The sequence below is a fragment of the Myotis lucifugus genome, unplaced genomic scaffold (genome assembly GCF_000147115.1).
Source record: "Myotis lucifugus unplaced genomic scaffold, Myoluc2.0 scaffold_322, whole genome shotgun sequence".
Taxonomy (NCBI): domain Eukaryota; kingdom Metazoa; phylum Chordata; class Mammalia; order Chiroptera; family Vespertilionidae; genus Myotis; species Myotis lucifugus.
Window position 1 is genome coordinate 60,889 of NW_005871370.1, and position 13,280 is coordinate 74,168.

The 13,280-nt window shown below is 57.2% G+C and overlaps 1 protein-coding gene across 1 annotated transcript in view; it reads left to right on the top strand.

The window, feature by feature from the left end:
- Positions 1 to 139: 139 nt before the first annotated feature.
- SPNS2 (sphingolipid transporter 2) overlaps positions 140 to 13,280 on the top strand; it is a 37,101-nt gene continuing 23,960 nt past the window's right edge. The window contains 1 exon segment of the mRNA XM_023764226.1: positions 140 to 653. Within this exon segment, the coding sequence (XP_023619994.1) occupies positions 284 to 653 (370 nt within the window). The 5' untranslated portion in view covers positions 140 to 283.

Sequence of the window (13,280 nt, forward strand, 5' to 3'; positions counted from 1 at the left end):
CCCCCCCCCCCCCCGGGCAGCACGTGCGGGGCGGGGCTGGGGCCGCTCTGGAGCTGATTGGGCGCGCGTGTGGGCGAGCCGACCTCAGCTGTCAGAGCCGCGGCGGCGGCCACAGCGCATCGTGCTGAACGGTGGCCGCGCCGCAACCAGGGCCGGAGCGCAGGAGCCGACGGGGCCGGGCCGGGATGGTGCTGCGGCGGCTCCGCGGCGCACACACGCACTGAGCGGGTCCAAGCTGGGCCGCGCGCCCCCCGCGCCCCCCGCCGCCGCGATCCCGGCCGGCATGATGTGCCTGGAATGCGCCTCGGCGGCGGCGGGCGGCGCGGAGGAGGAGGAGGCGGACGCGGAGCGGCGGCGCCGGCGCCGGGGGGCGCAGCTAGGAGCTAGCGGCGGCGGTTGTTGCGGGGCGCGGGCAGCGGGCGCTGCTGGAGTTGCGGCCGCCGACGATGAGGTGCAGACGCTGTCGGCCAGCGTAAGGAGGGCCCCGTTAGGACCTCCCAGCTCCCCCAGCACCCCCAGCTGCGCAGCCGCTGCCAAGGGCCCTGGCGCGCAGCAGCCCAAACCCGCCAGCCTGGGCCGCAGGCGAGGGGCAGCCGCCGCCATCCTCAGCTTGGGCAACGTGCTCAACTACCTGGACAGGTACACCGTAGTAGGTGAGCTAGTGCCCCATCCAGCCCGAGAACCAGAACTCCCCGCCTGGAGGTACCCCGGGGAGCCTGTGGTCCCAGATCCCCTTTATCCAAGCCTTACGTGGGGTCCCTAAGGGCCCTCCGCTCAGGCCCCCTGATCCAATCCAGAAACGGCCCCCCACCCGGGGCTAGGGGTTGGGGGAGTCCCACCCCTGGAATAGCCCGCGCGTCATCGCCAGCCCTTGACGTCCCATTCGTTGTCCTCTTTTCCAAGAGTCTCCTTTGCGTCTCTCTGCCTTTCGCCTCCGCGCCCCGTTCCGCCCCCACCTCAGATTTTCTGGCCTCTCCTCCCCTTCCCCCTGTCCAGGCTTCTGTAGGTCGGTAGCCGGTCAGTTCCTTCCTCCGCCGCCTCCACTCCCCTGCGTCCGTGCGGCGAGTGCGCGCGCCCCTTGCTGGTGTGCGCTACGGGGGGACCAAGTGTGTGCGCGCAGGCAGCGCGGGTGTGTGTGTGAGCGCGTGGCTGACAAAGGCTCCAGGCTGCGGGGAGCAGAGGGAGGGGCGGAGCGGGTCTGTGGCGCCTGGGGACCCAGGATGCGGTTTGCAGCTGGCCCTGGCTAGAGGCCTGAAGACGCCTCCCCCTGCTCTATGGCGCCTGGGGCCTGGGGTAGGGCGCTGGCCACTGGGGCTAGAGAAGGGTTGCCTCGTCCTCTATGGGCATCTCGGCGAATTAGCCTTGGAGATGGGGTGGCGTTCCATAGAATAACCGGGTTCTAGTCCCAGACTTACCTCCCCCGGGACCTCGTGTGTGACCTTGGGCCAGTCTCCGCCTGTGTTTAGGTCTGTTTGTGAGGTGGTTGATCCCTGGGCCTTTGCGGATGGAGTTCCAGTCTGCTCCCTCCCCTCCCCCAATTCTCAGGAGTCTGGGAGTAGGGACTTACATCCCCGGAGGCTGCCCTTAGGTGGGAATGGTGCAGCCCAGAGAGGAAGGGACCTGGCATGGGTGGGGGCTCCGTGCTGGAGAGCTGGGGCGGTATATCTGACATGCTGGTCCAGAGCCTGCCGAACTACAGCTTAGTAAAATCCGGAACTACAAACAAACAAAAGGCAGGAGGAATTTGGGACAGACTTTAAGGAGGACTTGGAGGTGATCTAGAGGAGAGCCCTGTATAAACCAGATGCTACCTGGGTCCCCTTCTCTGGGCCTCGGTCTCCTCTGTTGATGGGGGTTTTGTGTGAAGTGGAAGGGAGGAACTCTGATGGGAGAGCAGCGGCCTCCCCCCTCTCACTCCAGCTTTCAAAACCTTTGCTCTCTCCATCCCTCCGCTGCATGCTGCAGGGTGGAAGTGGACGCCAGTGGCACCAGTTTCTTACTTTGCTCTTGTGAGCAGGAATACCCAGTATGGCCCAAGTGCACCAGCTCTGCCATGCAGGTGCCTGCCTGGGACCTGGGAGTTTAAGAGCCACCCTAAGGTGGGGAGAAGTCAGAGAACATGGGGACCCTGTAGTCAGTGCAAAACAGACTTCTGCATACAGATGGGGAAACCCAGGCCCCCGTATGAGCCTTGTCCAAGATGGCCCGAGAGTGCACGGCCAGGATGGCGTTAGAACTACCAGTAAAGCTTGCCTAGGAGAGGGGTTCCACCCTCTCTCAGCTGAGCAGTGGATGGGCTGCTGCTGGCACTGCAGCACTTTCAACTTGTTTTTTCCGGCCCCAGACCACCCCCTCTGATCTTAAGGAAGCCAACTCTGCGGAGGGGGGGGGGGGCCTGAGAGGAGAGGGTGGGATCAGGGAGGTCTGATGTTTATCTGCCCCCACCCCCGACTCGGGTCCCAGCATCAGAATATCAGAAGCCAGGACATTTCTGGTGAATTGGTACAGGGGGTGGGGGCGGGGTGTGGGGGATGGGGAGCAGTGGGGGTTTGGGGGATGGGGAGCAGTGGCTAAGCGGGGCGTGGACAGGAGGGAGGAAGGCCCGGAAAGCCCTGTGCAAACAGGGCCGGAGCTCATGCACCACCCCGCCTCCAACACACAACATACACAGATTTCCTCTCCGGATGAGTCTGGCTCCCTCTCCCTGTCTTTATGGTAGATTTCCCCCCACACTCTCCAGGCCCCAAGTTCAGTTTTTAGGAAGATTTACTGTCTCTATGGCAACTACTATGGCTTGGGTGGGTCAGGGGAATGGTCACTCCAGGTCTGAGCCCACCTGTTGCTGGCTGGCCCATCTGAGAGAGAGCCAGGGGATGCTGACACTCCATTGATCGGTCACTTTTGATGTCCCCACCCCCCAGAACTTTACAGTCTGGTCCTGGCTCCCGCCTCAAAAAAGACAGTTCCCACTCTCTTTTAAATCTGTCCTGTGAATTTCTGTCTTCATGGTATAGATCAGCTCTGTCCAAAAGGAATATAATGTAGGCCCCATATACCATTTAAAAATTTTCTAGCAGTCGCATTTAAAAAAATAAATAAGTGAAATGGATTAATATATTTTATTCAACTCAATATACCCAACCTACTTCGACATGTAGTCAGTATAAGAGCTATGGGTGAGATATTTTGCCTTCTTTTTCATACTAAGTTTTGGAACCCTGCGTGTTTGACCTTTTAGCACGTGTCAGTTCAGGCGACTTGCGTCTCAGGTGCTCACCAGACACCGTGGCTGGGGCCGCTGCAGTGGGCAGTGCAGCTCTAGAGTCCCTGATGCCAGATGTAAGTCCAGGCTCTTCAGTGGCCAGCTGTGTGACCTTGGGCATGTCCCCCGAGGCTTCCAGGTGATCATTTCCTCTTCTCCACCTCTGGGTCGTGTGGAGGAAATGGAATGTCTTTTAAGCACCTGGGACAAGGCCAGACTCCTAGGAGAGCGGCACAGATGTCAGCTGCCTTCTCTCCCTTGCCTCTGAGCAAGCTGTGCCCTGGCCCCGATGCCCTCCCGCCGTTCTCTGTTTTGAACAGTCTCTTTCAGGACACCTTTTCGAACCTCTCTCTTCTCCACTAGGGTTGCTCTCGGTCCTGGGAACAGCGGTAGGCCTGCCCCTGCCCTAGCATTCCCAGCGCCACCCAGTGATCCAGCTAATTATGGCCTCTCCTTGCCTTGAGAACCCCTGAGGGCAGCAGGTGAGGAGGGCCAGGCTCCGGCTCTTGCTTCCTTCCCGAGCTGTTTCAGTTGGATGAAATCATGAAATCGAGGGAACCCAGAAACCAAACCTGCCCTCCGCCTCCTTGTGCCGATGGGACACTGATGCCTGGGGAATGCAGGCGCTCATCCGAGGTCGCAGGGCAGAGAGAGCAGAACCAGAGCCCCCAGTGCAGTGTTCTCTTGGTGGAGGTCCCTGTTCTCTGCTGGCCAGACTCTGGGCGATGACTTTCACTCAGTTTATCAGGGGCTGTTTAAGCCCCCCGAGGGCATGTGGCTTCTGCTCCCCTGGCCCTCCCAGTCTGGCAGCCACCCACTCTCCATTCTGAGTCCACTTGTGGCTGCCAGGTGAGGAGAAGAAGGGAGCTGCTCAGGTGAGGGTCCTGGATCCCCTCTTCCCAGCTCTGCTTCCTGGTGCCAGAGTTGCCTCTGCCCCTGGACTCCCATTCTTTCATCTGTAAAGTGGGAGCAGAGCGGAGGGTGTGGGCGGCAGCCTTCTGCTTCTGGAACCAGGCCCCGAAAGAGGGGGCCGGCGCCGGCCCTATTCACGGTTGGAAGACCAACTACTTGAGAGCTGGTATCCTTCCCCAACTTCTCTGGGGTACCTGTCCCTTCCTAAGTTCCTTCCCTTTGATCCAGCCCATGGATCCACTTGAAACTGGGTGGGGTGGGGGCTGGTGAGGAGAAGCAGAGCCCTGCCCTGGGGGAGTCCTTTTCTGCCAAAGAAGCTGAGACCGGTATCCGTGGCAACCGCTCACTAACACAAACCCGGAAGAATAGTGGAGCATAGGGACCCAGCCAAGAACACAGGCCTGGCACGGGGCCTGGGGGCTTCCTCAAACACCTGAGCGGTGCCGAGGGGGCTGCCAGGCTAGGTGTCTTGGCTCCTTTTTGTCTGCTTGGTTGTCTGTCCAGAGCTGACAGATGGGGAAATGGAGGCCCAGGGTCTCTCTCCTACAGGGTTACCTGGTGGGAAGGGCCCGTTAAGCCTCACCTCTGTGGCTGTCTTTGTGGATAAGGATGGTCAGTACTGCCTCCATCCCGTCCCCCCAGGTAGTTTTGTCCCCTTGGGTGGGCCTGCTGTAGCCTCTGACACACCAGCACTCCCTGAAATCTGCAGGGCAGGTGTCCCAGGGCTGCATTCCAGAGCACCTGTCTGGCAGGTCAGCAGGCAGGTGAACCGCAGGCCGGCCTGGAATGCGGGCACCCTAATGACTAACTGCCTGCTGCCCATTTCCTTGATCCTTCTTCCTCCTCAGGCATTTTGCGGTTGGTTCCGTCAGCACCTGGGCTGTGCTGTAGACGTGTTGGAGGAAGTGTCTTTAAAAAATTTTTTTTAAGTTTATTAATTGACTTAGAGAGAGAGAGAGAGAAGAGGGAGAGATAGAAACATTGATTTGTTGTTCCACTTATTTATGCATTCGTTGGTTGATTCATGTATGTGCCCTGACTGGGGATCGAACTGGCAACCTTAGTGTATAGGAACGATGCTCTGACCAACGAGCTACCTGGCCATGGTTCAGAGGAAGTGTCCTGAACCTCACTACCTTAGTCTGGGACCCAGGGCCATTGAATGCCCCAGCCTGTGCCTTAGAGTCCCATTTTATGAATGGGGCAAGAGGCTGCAGGCTGCAGATTACAGCCTGATCTGAGAGTTAGGCTGTCTGGGTCAGAGCTGCTCAGAAAGGAGAGAGGTCTTCAGTTCCTGCCGAAACCGGTTTGGCTCAGTGGATAGAGCGTCGGCCTGCGGACTGAAAGGTCCCGGGTTCGATTCCGGTCAAGGGCATGTACCTGGGTTGCGGGCACATCCCCAGTGGGAGATGTGCAGGAGGCAGCTGGTCGATGTTTCTCTCTCATCGATGTTTCTAACTCTCTATCTCTCTCTCCCTTCCTCTCTGTAAAAAATCAATGAAATATATTAAAAAAAAAAAAAAAAGAAAGGAGAGAGCTCCTTGTCGCTTCTCCAGACAGGAAGTGGCTTTTGTTTCTGCCCAGGTGCGGGGGTCCTGAAATCCTGAGAGTAGAAAGGGAGTGAGAGGAGGGGAGCAAAGGGGACACGGGTTTGATATTCTTTGTGTTGTTGTTAAAATACATTTTTATTGATTTGAGAGAGGAAGGGAGAGGGAGAGAGAGATAGAAACATAACTGATAGAGAATCATTGATTGGCTGCCCCCTGCACTGGGCATGTGCCCTTGACCGGAATCGAACCTGGGACCCTTCAGTCTGCAGGACGATGCTCTATCCACTGAGTCGAACTGGCTAGAGCCTGGTTTGATTTTCAAGCTCCTGGGACTGGGCTCCCTGTTGGGCTCTGAATGTCCTCTGGGCTGAGCTCCTGGCTTTGCCAGACTGGCTGTGTGACATGATGCAGATCCTGACCCCCTCTGAGCCCTAAATCCATAACAGGTGATTTTGTGCCTCTCTTGTTTTTTTAAAAATATATATTTTTATTGATTTCTCAGAGAGGAAGGGAGAAGGAGAGAGAGATAGAAATATTGATGATGAGAGAGAATCAGTAATTGTCTGCCTCCTACAGGCCCCACACTGGGGATCGAGCCAACAACCCAGGCATGTGTCCTGACCTGGAATTGAGCCATGATCTTCTGGTTCATAGGTCGATGCTCAACCACTGAGCCATCTGGGTCGGGCTGCTCCTCTCTTTTTGTGGTCAGCATCTTGCTCCCAAGGGTAGCATGGGCCACTTGGTCACAGGAACACTGATCTGCTGGCCCCTGGCTCTGCCTGCACCTCCCTCCCTCAGGGTAACCAGATCTGTTCCCCAGTTACTGCAGCAGCCAACCTCAGTTTCCCTGGTTGGGTCTCAGTGGTGCCGCTGCCCTCCTTTTGAGAAGTCCTCCCCAGCTTTCTGGGCTGAGCCAGGCACCTAACTTGTGGTTTTCAACTGCACTCTTTCCCATATCCATCCCAACACCTACCCCTGTGTAGGGTGGCTGTCTCCCTTCAGCCTTGAGGGGCTGAGCCTGGTCATCTCTGGTTGTGGGTTTGATACCCAAGGGCCTGGCACAAGCTTGGCCCTTGTTGACTGACTTGAATGGCAGAGTTGGGTTGACCCTGGCCTGTCTGACCCCAAAGCCCATGCTTCTGAGCTGAAAGGGCCTTGAAAGGTTTGGACGACCTAGATAAGGAACAGGCCCCTGCTGCTGAGGCCAGGGTTTCTCTCTAGGTGGCTGGCCCAACCCTTTTGTCCTCACCAGATCACACCATGATCTGTGGGGACCCCCCCCCCGAAGGAAATTGGGGAAGTGGTCAGCATGGTCCCTGCCTGCCCAGCTCTTAGCCCCGACAGTGGGGCCCCCTGGCCCCCATACTGGGAAGAATGGCTTCTGTACATTCAGGAGGGCACGGGGTGGCTATGCTCGGTCTCTCCTGCAGAGAGGGCACTAAAGGTGAAGGGCTGGCCCAGGTACACAGTGAGGCTGTCTGCTCTGGGCCTGGCCCTCTCCGGGTAACTAACTGGGGAGTTGGTGAAAGGAGCCCTATGGGAGACGTAGCAGAAATAAGCAGGAACAATGCTCTCCCTGGAGCTCGGAGGGAGGACTGGGGCCTGGCTTCCTGCCCCCCCTCAGTCCCCTACCATCACGGAGACCTTGCTGGGGTCTCCCCCCAAACCTGGTAGCTCATGGAGGTCTTTGTGGTCCCTTTACGTCAAGCATGGATTTCCCAATGGGGTCCCAGGAGGCAAGGTGCATGATTAGGCTTTGAAAACCATAAAGGGCTGTGCCTGGGGAGGGGTGGTGCTACTTGGTCACGCCCACGTGAGGGCTGTGGTTGTGGATGTTCAGGGGGGGCTGGTTGCGCCCCCTTTTCTGGGTTTTGTTGGGGTGAGGTGGGAGAACACAGGCCAGTTCTGGACCTTGGAGGCCAGCTCAGCCTTACTTCCCACCTGTTTTTTTGGCCTTTGTCCCATTCACCTCTGAATCTCAACTTTCCACCCGAGAAGTGGGAGCAGAAGTCGCTGGTCCCCTTGGCCACTGAAGCAGCACACCAGGAAAGCTGGGAGTCGGTGGCTGGAGCTGCGCTGTTCTTCGGTCTCTTATCTCTCTCCCTACACTCCCCTTATCTTATGCCTGTGGTCACACAGGCCACGCCCTCTGAGGATCATGACAAGGGTGTGGCCACCTTGTCCTCTGTCCAGTGGTCTGGGGAGCCTCTGAGGTAGGACAGGGCCAGGGAGGCTGAGCTGGGAAAGGAGTGGCTGTGCAAAGCCCCCAAATTGCTAAGGCCCAGCCTGGTTCCAGGAAAGCTGGCCCCAAATGATAGACTAGAACCACAGGACAGAGGCCGGGCTGCCTGTCCCCGCCCACCCTGGGCATGGAGACTTGGTGGGAAGAAGGGGGGCTCTCTGAGCTCTGGGGGTGGGTCCTCTCTAGGGCTGGCAGGCAGGGCTCTTGGTAGGGAGGGGTGCTATGGTCTCCAGCTGGAGTGCTCTTTAGGGGGACAAGTTGCAGTCTCGATCCTCTAGGGAGGGGGTAGGGCCTCTCTGAGGGGCACTGGGGCTGGGGCCTCATACTCAGGATCCCTGCAGAGATAACCACTAAGCAATCCTGACATTAATGACCCAGGTTCGTAGGACATGTGGGTAGGAGGGCCAGCATATGAAGAACAAATGTGAGGTTTAGGATGAACCTGGCAGGGATGTAGGGCGATCCTGGGTTCCTCTCATCCTGAGGCTCCCAGTAGGGGCCAGAAGCTCCTGGCAGTCACTAAGCTTGTCCCTAGTGGGAGCTCTGGGTGGAAGAAGTGTGTGTGCTGGAGAGCCTGGCCCCCGATCGGGGACTGCCTTGGCCAGTCCCGTTAGGCTAAAGGGGGGTGTTGTCAGTCGGGCCAGGCTGTGGTTTCCCAGTCTTAGCCATCCATCCAGAGCCAGGTCAGCAGAGCCAGGCCCTCAGGCCCTATAATTACTGGGGTGGGAGCTGTGGCCCAGTGTTAAAGCAGAGAAAGCCAGCTCTGAGGCCTCCACAGGGGGACCAGGGTCCCTCCTAGGGGGACCAATCAATGGCAGGCCTGACCCATCCCTTCCAATCCCTAGGCCCTGTCTCTCTAGCCATCTGCCCTCATTTTGGAGAAAAGATCACTGAGGTGGGAGTTCCCATTGTTCTCTGTCAGGACTAGGACTCCTGCCCCATGAGCTAATGACCTGTGATGACATTTATTGACTACCTACTGTGTGCCAGGCACCATTCTAAGCACTTTACATGGACCAACCCATTCAAACCTCACAACAACCATAGAAAGCAGATCTTAAAACTAAGCCATATTACGGAAAATGAGACCGGCACAGAGAGGTTAAGTAACTTGCTTGGGTCACACAGCAGGGAAGGTTGAGAAGCCAGGATTTGAACCCAGATGGTCTGGCTCTAGAGCCCATGCTCTTGGGAATTCAGCTAAGTTGCCTGTTGCTCTGAGAGAGGCAGAGTGACTGTGGGGTGGTGATGACTGTGCTTGGGGAGTGAGCTTGAGTGGCCTGCCCTGGCTGACTAGGCAAGAAGAGACCTGAGGATCACAGTGTCCCTACCTTGCATCTGAGGCTGGTCTGAACTGGGGCTCCTGAGGTCATTGTGGGCTTCCTTGTACACCGTGGCCTTTCAGCGGACTCTGTGATGTCAGCAGTTTGGGTCTGGACCTGGCTCCTCTGGTGGCTACAGAGGGACCAGCAGTGATGGGGGTCACCGTGAGTATCTGTGACCAGCCAACTGGGTGAGTCAGGCCAGATTCCAACCAGCTCTGGGGGTGCCCTCAGGGTTACAGGTACCTCTTCAACAGGAGCTGCAGAGGAGGGGTTGGGTGGTGGTGGTGGTGGGGGGTGTCCTGGCAGGAGTGATCTTGGATCTGGGCTCTGGATCAGGTGGATCTTAACAAGTGGACATGGACACTCCAGGAGGAGGGCATGGCTGTAGTCAAGCCCTGGAGGCCTACATACAGGCTGTTATGTGCGAGTCATCGTGGCCTCAGATCAGCCAGGCCCGTGGTTTCCAAACACCCGGGCTGAGTGTTAATAGGCCCCTGCTCCTCACCTCTAGACAGGGTGATTGTACAGACGTGGATCACGGAGGCCTCAGAGGCTAGAAGAAATCTGGCCTTCATTTGGGTGGCAATTGGGAGCCACTCAACATCATTGGGCAGCCACACCAATGAGCTAATACTGGTAGCCCTCTGAGAACAGTGTCTGGCACATAGTAAGCACTAAACATGTTAAAACCCAGATTATTGTTGCTGTTGGTAGTCGTTATACTGAACCAGGGGCCTGGGCCAGTGGACTTTGAAGAACACATGGGTAACTGAGCTCTACCCAGAGGTGACAACCACTGGATCATGGCATTAGCTCCCTGAGTCCAGACACTGTCTGTAGTCTCTGAACCCAGCCCAGGACTTAGTAGATCGATACGTGCTTGTGAGGTCAGGCAGTGGGAGCGATGCTAGCTGGGCCAAGAGGGGAAGCAGGGAGCCCGGAGAGGAGGCCACGGGGTGAAGGAGAGAATTGTTGGGCCCATTCATGGGCCTGTGGGAGGCAAGGGGGTATCATGGCTGACTCCCAGGTGTCTGGCCTGGAGAGTGCCACTCGGAATGGGGACCAAGGGGTGGAGCCCAGGTGGCTGGAACACTGAGGGGTGAGAGGGTCTGTGGGACTGAGTCACCAGGAGGAGTGATGGAGGTGAGGCGGTCGAGTTGAGGAGGGGCGAGGACATTAGCTGTAAAGGGGGAGAGAGAAGAAGCAGTTGGCAGAGGGGACAGGTCAGGATTGCTTTCGCCACCAGGATGAGAGAGATGTGAGCGCTTTCTTAGGTTGATGTGCAGGAGACAGAGGTGAGGAAGCTGAAAGTCCAAGTTCAAGCCAGGGGCAGGCCCAGGGCAAGATCCCCGAGAGGCAGGAGGAACAGGTGGCCTAGAGGGGACCTTACACAAGAGACAAGACCCTTGGGGCTCGGAGAGTGTAGCTGGGGTCAATGAAGGAGAAGATTCCGATGCTCCTGCTGTTCCTGACTGTTTCCTTGGCTCAAGGAAGAGGACCCTGTGGGCCGAGGGCGATCTGGCTGTGGATTTGGGGTAACTGCCTGGAGACGCCTGGATGGGGACCTGTGGCCATGGGACGGGTGGGGTGGGGATCCACCGTGCACGCCCTGGCTGGTGGGGCTGGTGGAGTGGGCTTGGCCTGAGTTGTAGGAGGCTTCTCCTGGGCGTGAGGCCCATCCTGTGACCCACCAAACCTCAGCCTCCAGGAAAGAGGCTAAAAATAAGGCTGTGGTGAAGAAGGGAGGGGGTGTGGGCCCAGGCCAGGCTGGAGCCCAGAGGAAAATCTGAGACGACCGGCCGGGCTGCTGTGACACACGCTTCCCGTGCCAGTGGCCGGTGGGATCTCATCCTCTTGTGGCCATCGCTCCTTCCAGGCCCGTTAGCGGGACAACAACCCAGAAAGGCTCAGGCGGGGCCTGCAGGAGGCCCTGCTTCCTGGGAAGGTTCCCTCGGGCCTTCTGCCTAGAGCTCAGGCCTTGGACCTAAGCCAGGGTGCTGGGGGGTGCGCATGGGCAGGGGCATCCAAAGCTTCCTGTGTCTTGGGGTCTAGACTGCCTGGGAGCCCCCTGGGACCCTGGATGCCATCTGGATGTGGAGAAACGTTCCTCCTCCTTCCCAGGAGCTCCGTGCAGTAGAGGCCAGGGAAGCTGCCTGGAGGCAGAGGCAAACTTTGGGCCAAGAAGACATGGGAGGGAGACTGTCTGGTCAGGTGGCTAGAATATGCCTTGGGAGGAAGCAAGAGTCTTTCTTTCTTTCTTTCTTTCTTTCTTTCTTTCTTTCTTTCTTTCTTTCTTTCTTTCTTTCTTTCTTTCTTCTTTCTTTCTTTCTTTCTTTCTTTCTTTCTTTCTTTCTTTCTTTCTTTCTTTCCTTCCTTCCTTCCTTCCTTCCTTCCTTCCTTCCTTCCTTCCTTCCTTCCTTCCTTCTTTCTCTTTCTCTCTCTCTCTCTTTCTTTCTTTCACATATTTTTATTGATTTCAGAGAGGAAGGGAGAGGGATAGAGAGAGAAACATCAATGATGAGAGAGAGTCATTGATTGGCTGTCTCCTACACGCCCCCAACTGGGGGCCAAGCCTGCAACCTGGGTATGTGCCCTTGACTGGAATCGAACCTGGGACCAATGCTCTACCCATTGAGCCAAACCAGCTAGGGCGAGAGTGTTTTTATTTGTTGTGCACATAGGCCGTCTTCATGATGCCGATTGTGATGTGGCCTTCTTCCCAGGAAGTGGCCAATAGTTACTGTAGATCCATGCCCTCCATTCGGCTGTGGTTGGGGACCCACTGTTCAGGGGCCCAGGGGGAGTTTTACCCACCTACCCAACTCCCAACTCCACCCATCCTTACCCAGTCCTTAAACAGCCCCTGTTCTGGGTTCTGGAGGTGACATTCTGGCTCCAGCGCTCCAGGGGCTCCTGGTCTAGTGGGGGAGGGGGCAGACACACACATTCGTCTGGGCAGCCACTCCACAAATAGTCACGGTGGGCTGGCTGCGTGCTGGGCCCTGGGCCGGGGACAAGAGCAAACCACACGGAAGCAGTGTGGCAGAAGAACAAGCTTTGATTCTGGCAATAGACGTGTTTCAGATCTCACCTCTGACACCTGAAGTGCTCCATGACAAGTTATTTAACTTCTCAGAGCCTGTTTCCTCCTACGTAAAATGGGGTCAATAATTGTAGATATTAGCAGAGGCAGCAAGGGGATGATAATCATAGACACCTGCACAGGTAGAAATACCATCTGAAGAGCCTCACACGGTACCTGGAACTGAGTGGGAACCAGTAACTGGTGGCTCTTAGCTCCTGGCTACAGTGGCTTCCCCACCCCAAGCCCTGACAAGGAGCTCATATCCATGTCCCTGTGTGTCTTCCCTGTAGAACTAACTAATCCTAGTGTGCCAAGTGCTAAAACAAGGACAGGGCAATTAACTCATTGAGGTTGGGGGGGGGGGCGGGGAATCAGGGAAGACTTCCCAGAAGAGGAAGCACCTGAACTAGTTTTGAAGGAGTGGCAGGAATTAGCAGAGTCAACTAAGTTGTGCCAGGGTAGAAGAGGAAACATGTGTAATTGTGGGGCCATGAGTAGTTTGGGGTGGCTGGAGTACGGGGTGGAGGGGTGGTTTCCTGAGCTGGGAGGTGGGAGGGTGGGGTTGATAAGGCTGAACCTGCAGCTGGTGGCCTGGTGAAGGGGCCTGTGTCCCCTCTGAAGCGCTGGGGAGTCTCAGTTGATAATGACTATGCGAGAGAGGGCTGTGATCAGACCCACACGTCAGGAGGGAACAAGTCCTGGCTCAGGAGTGGGAATGGACTGTGGGGTGGGAGGGGAGTGTGGGTGGTTCCCCAAATCAGGCCCACCAGGGGCACCCCCAGGCCCGATGGAACTCTGGGCCTCTGAGGCCAGGTCAGGCCCCTTGGAGGTCCCACTTGGTGGCTGCATTCCACCGGCCCAGGATGGGCCCTGGGCTTCTGCCTTCAAGGCAAGGCCACAG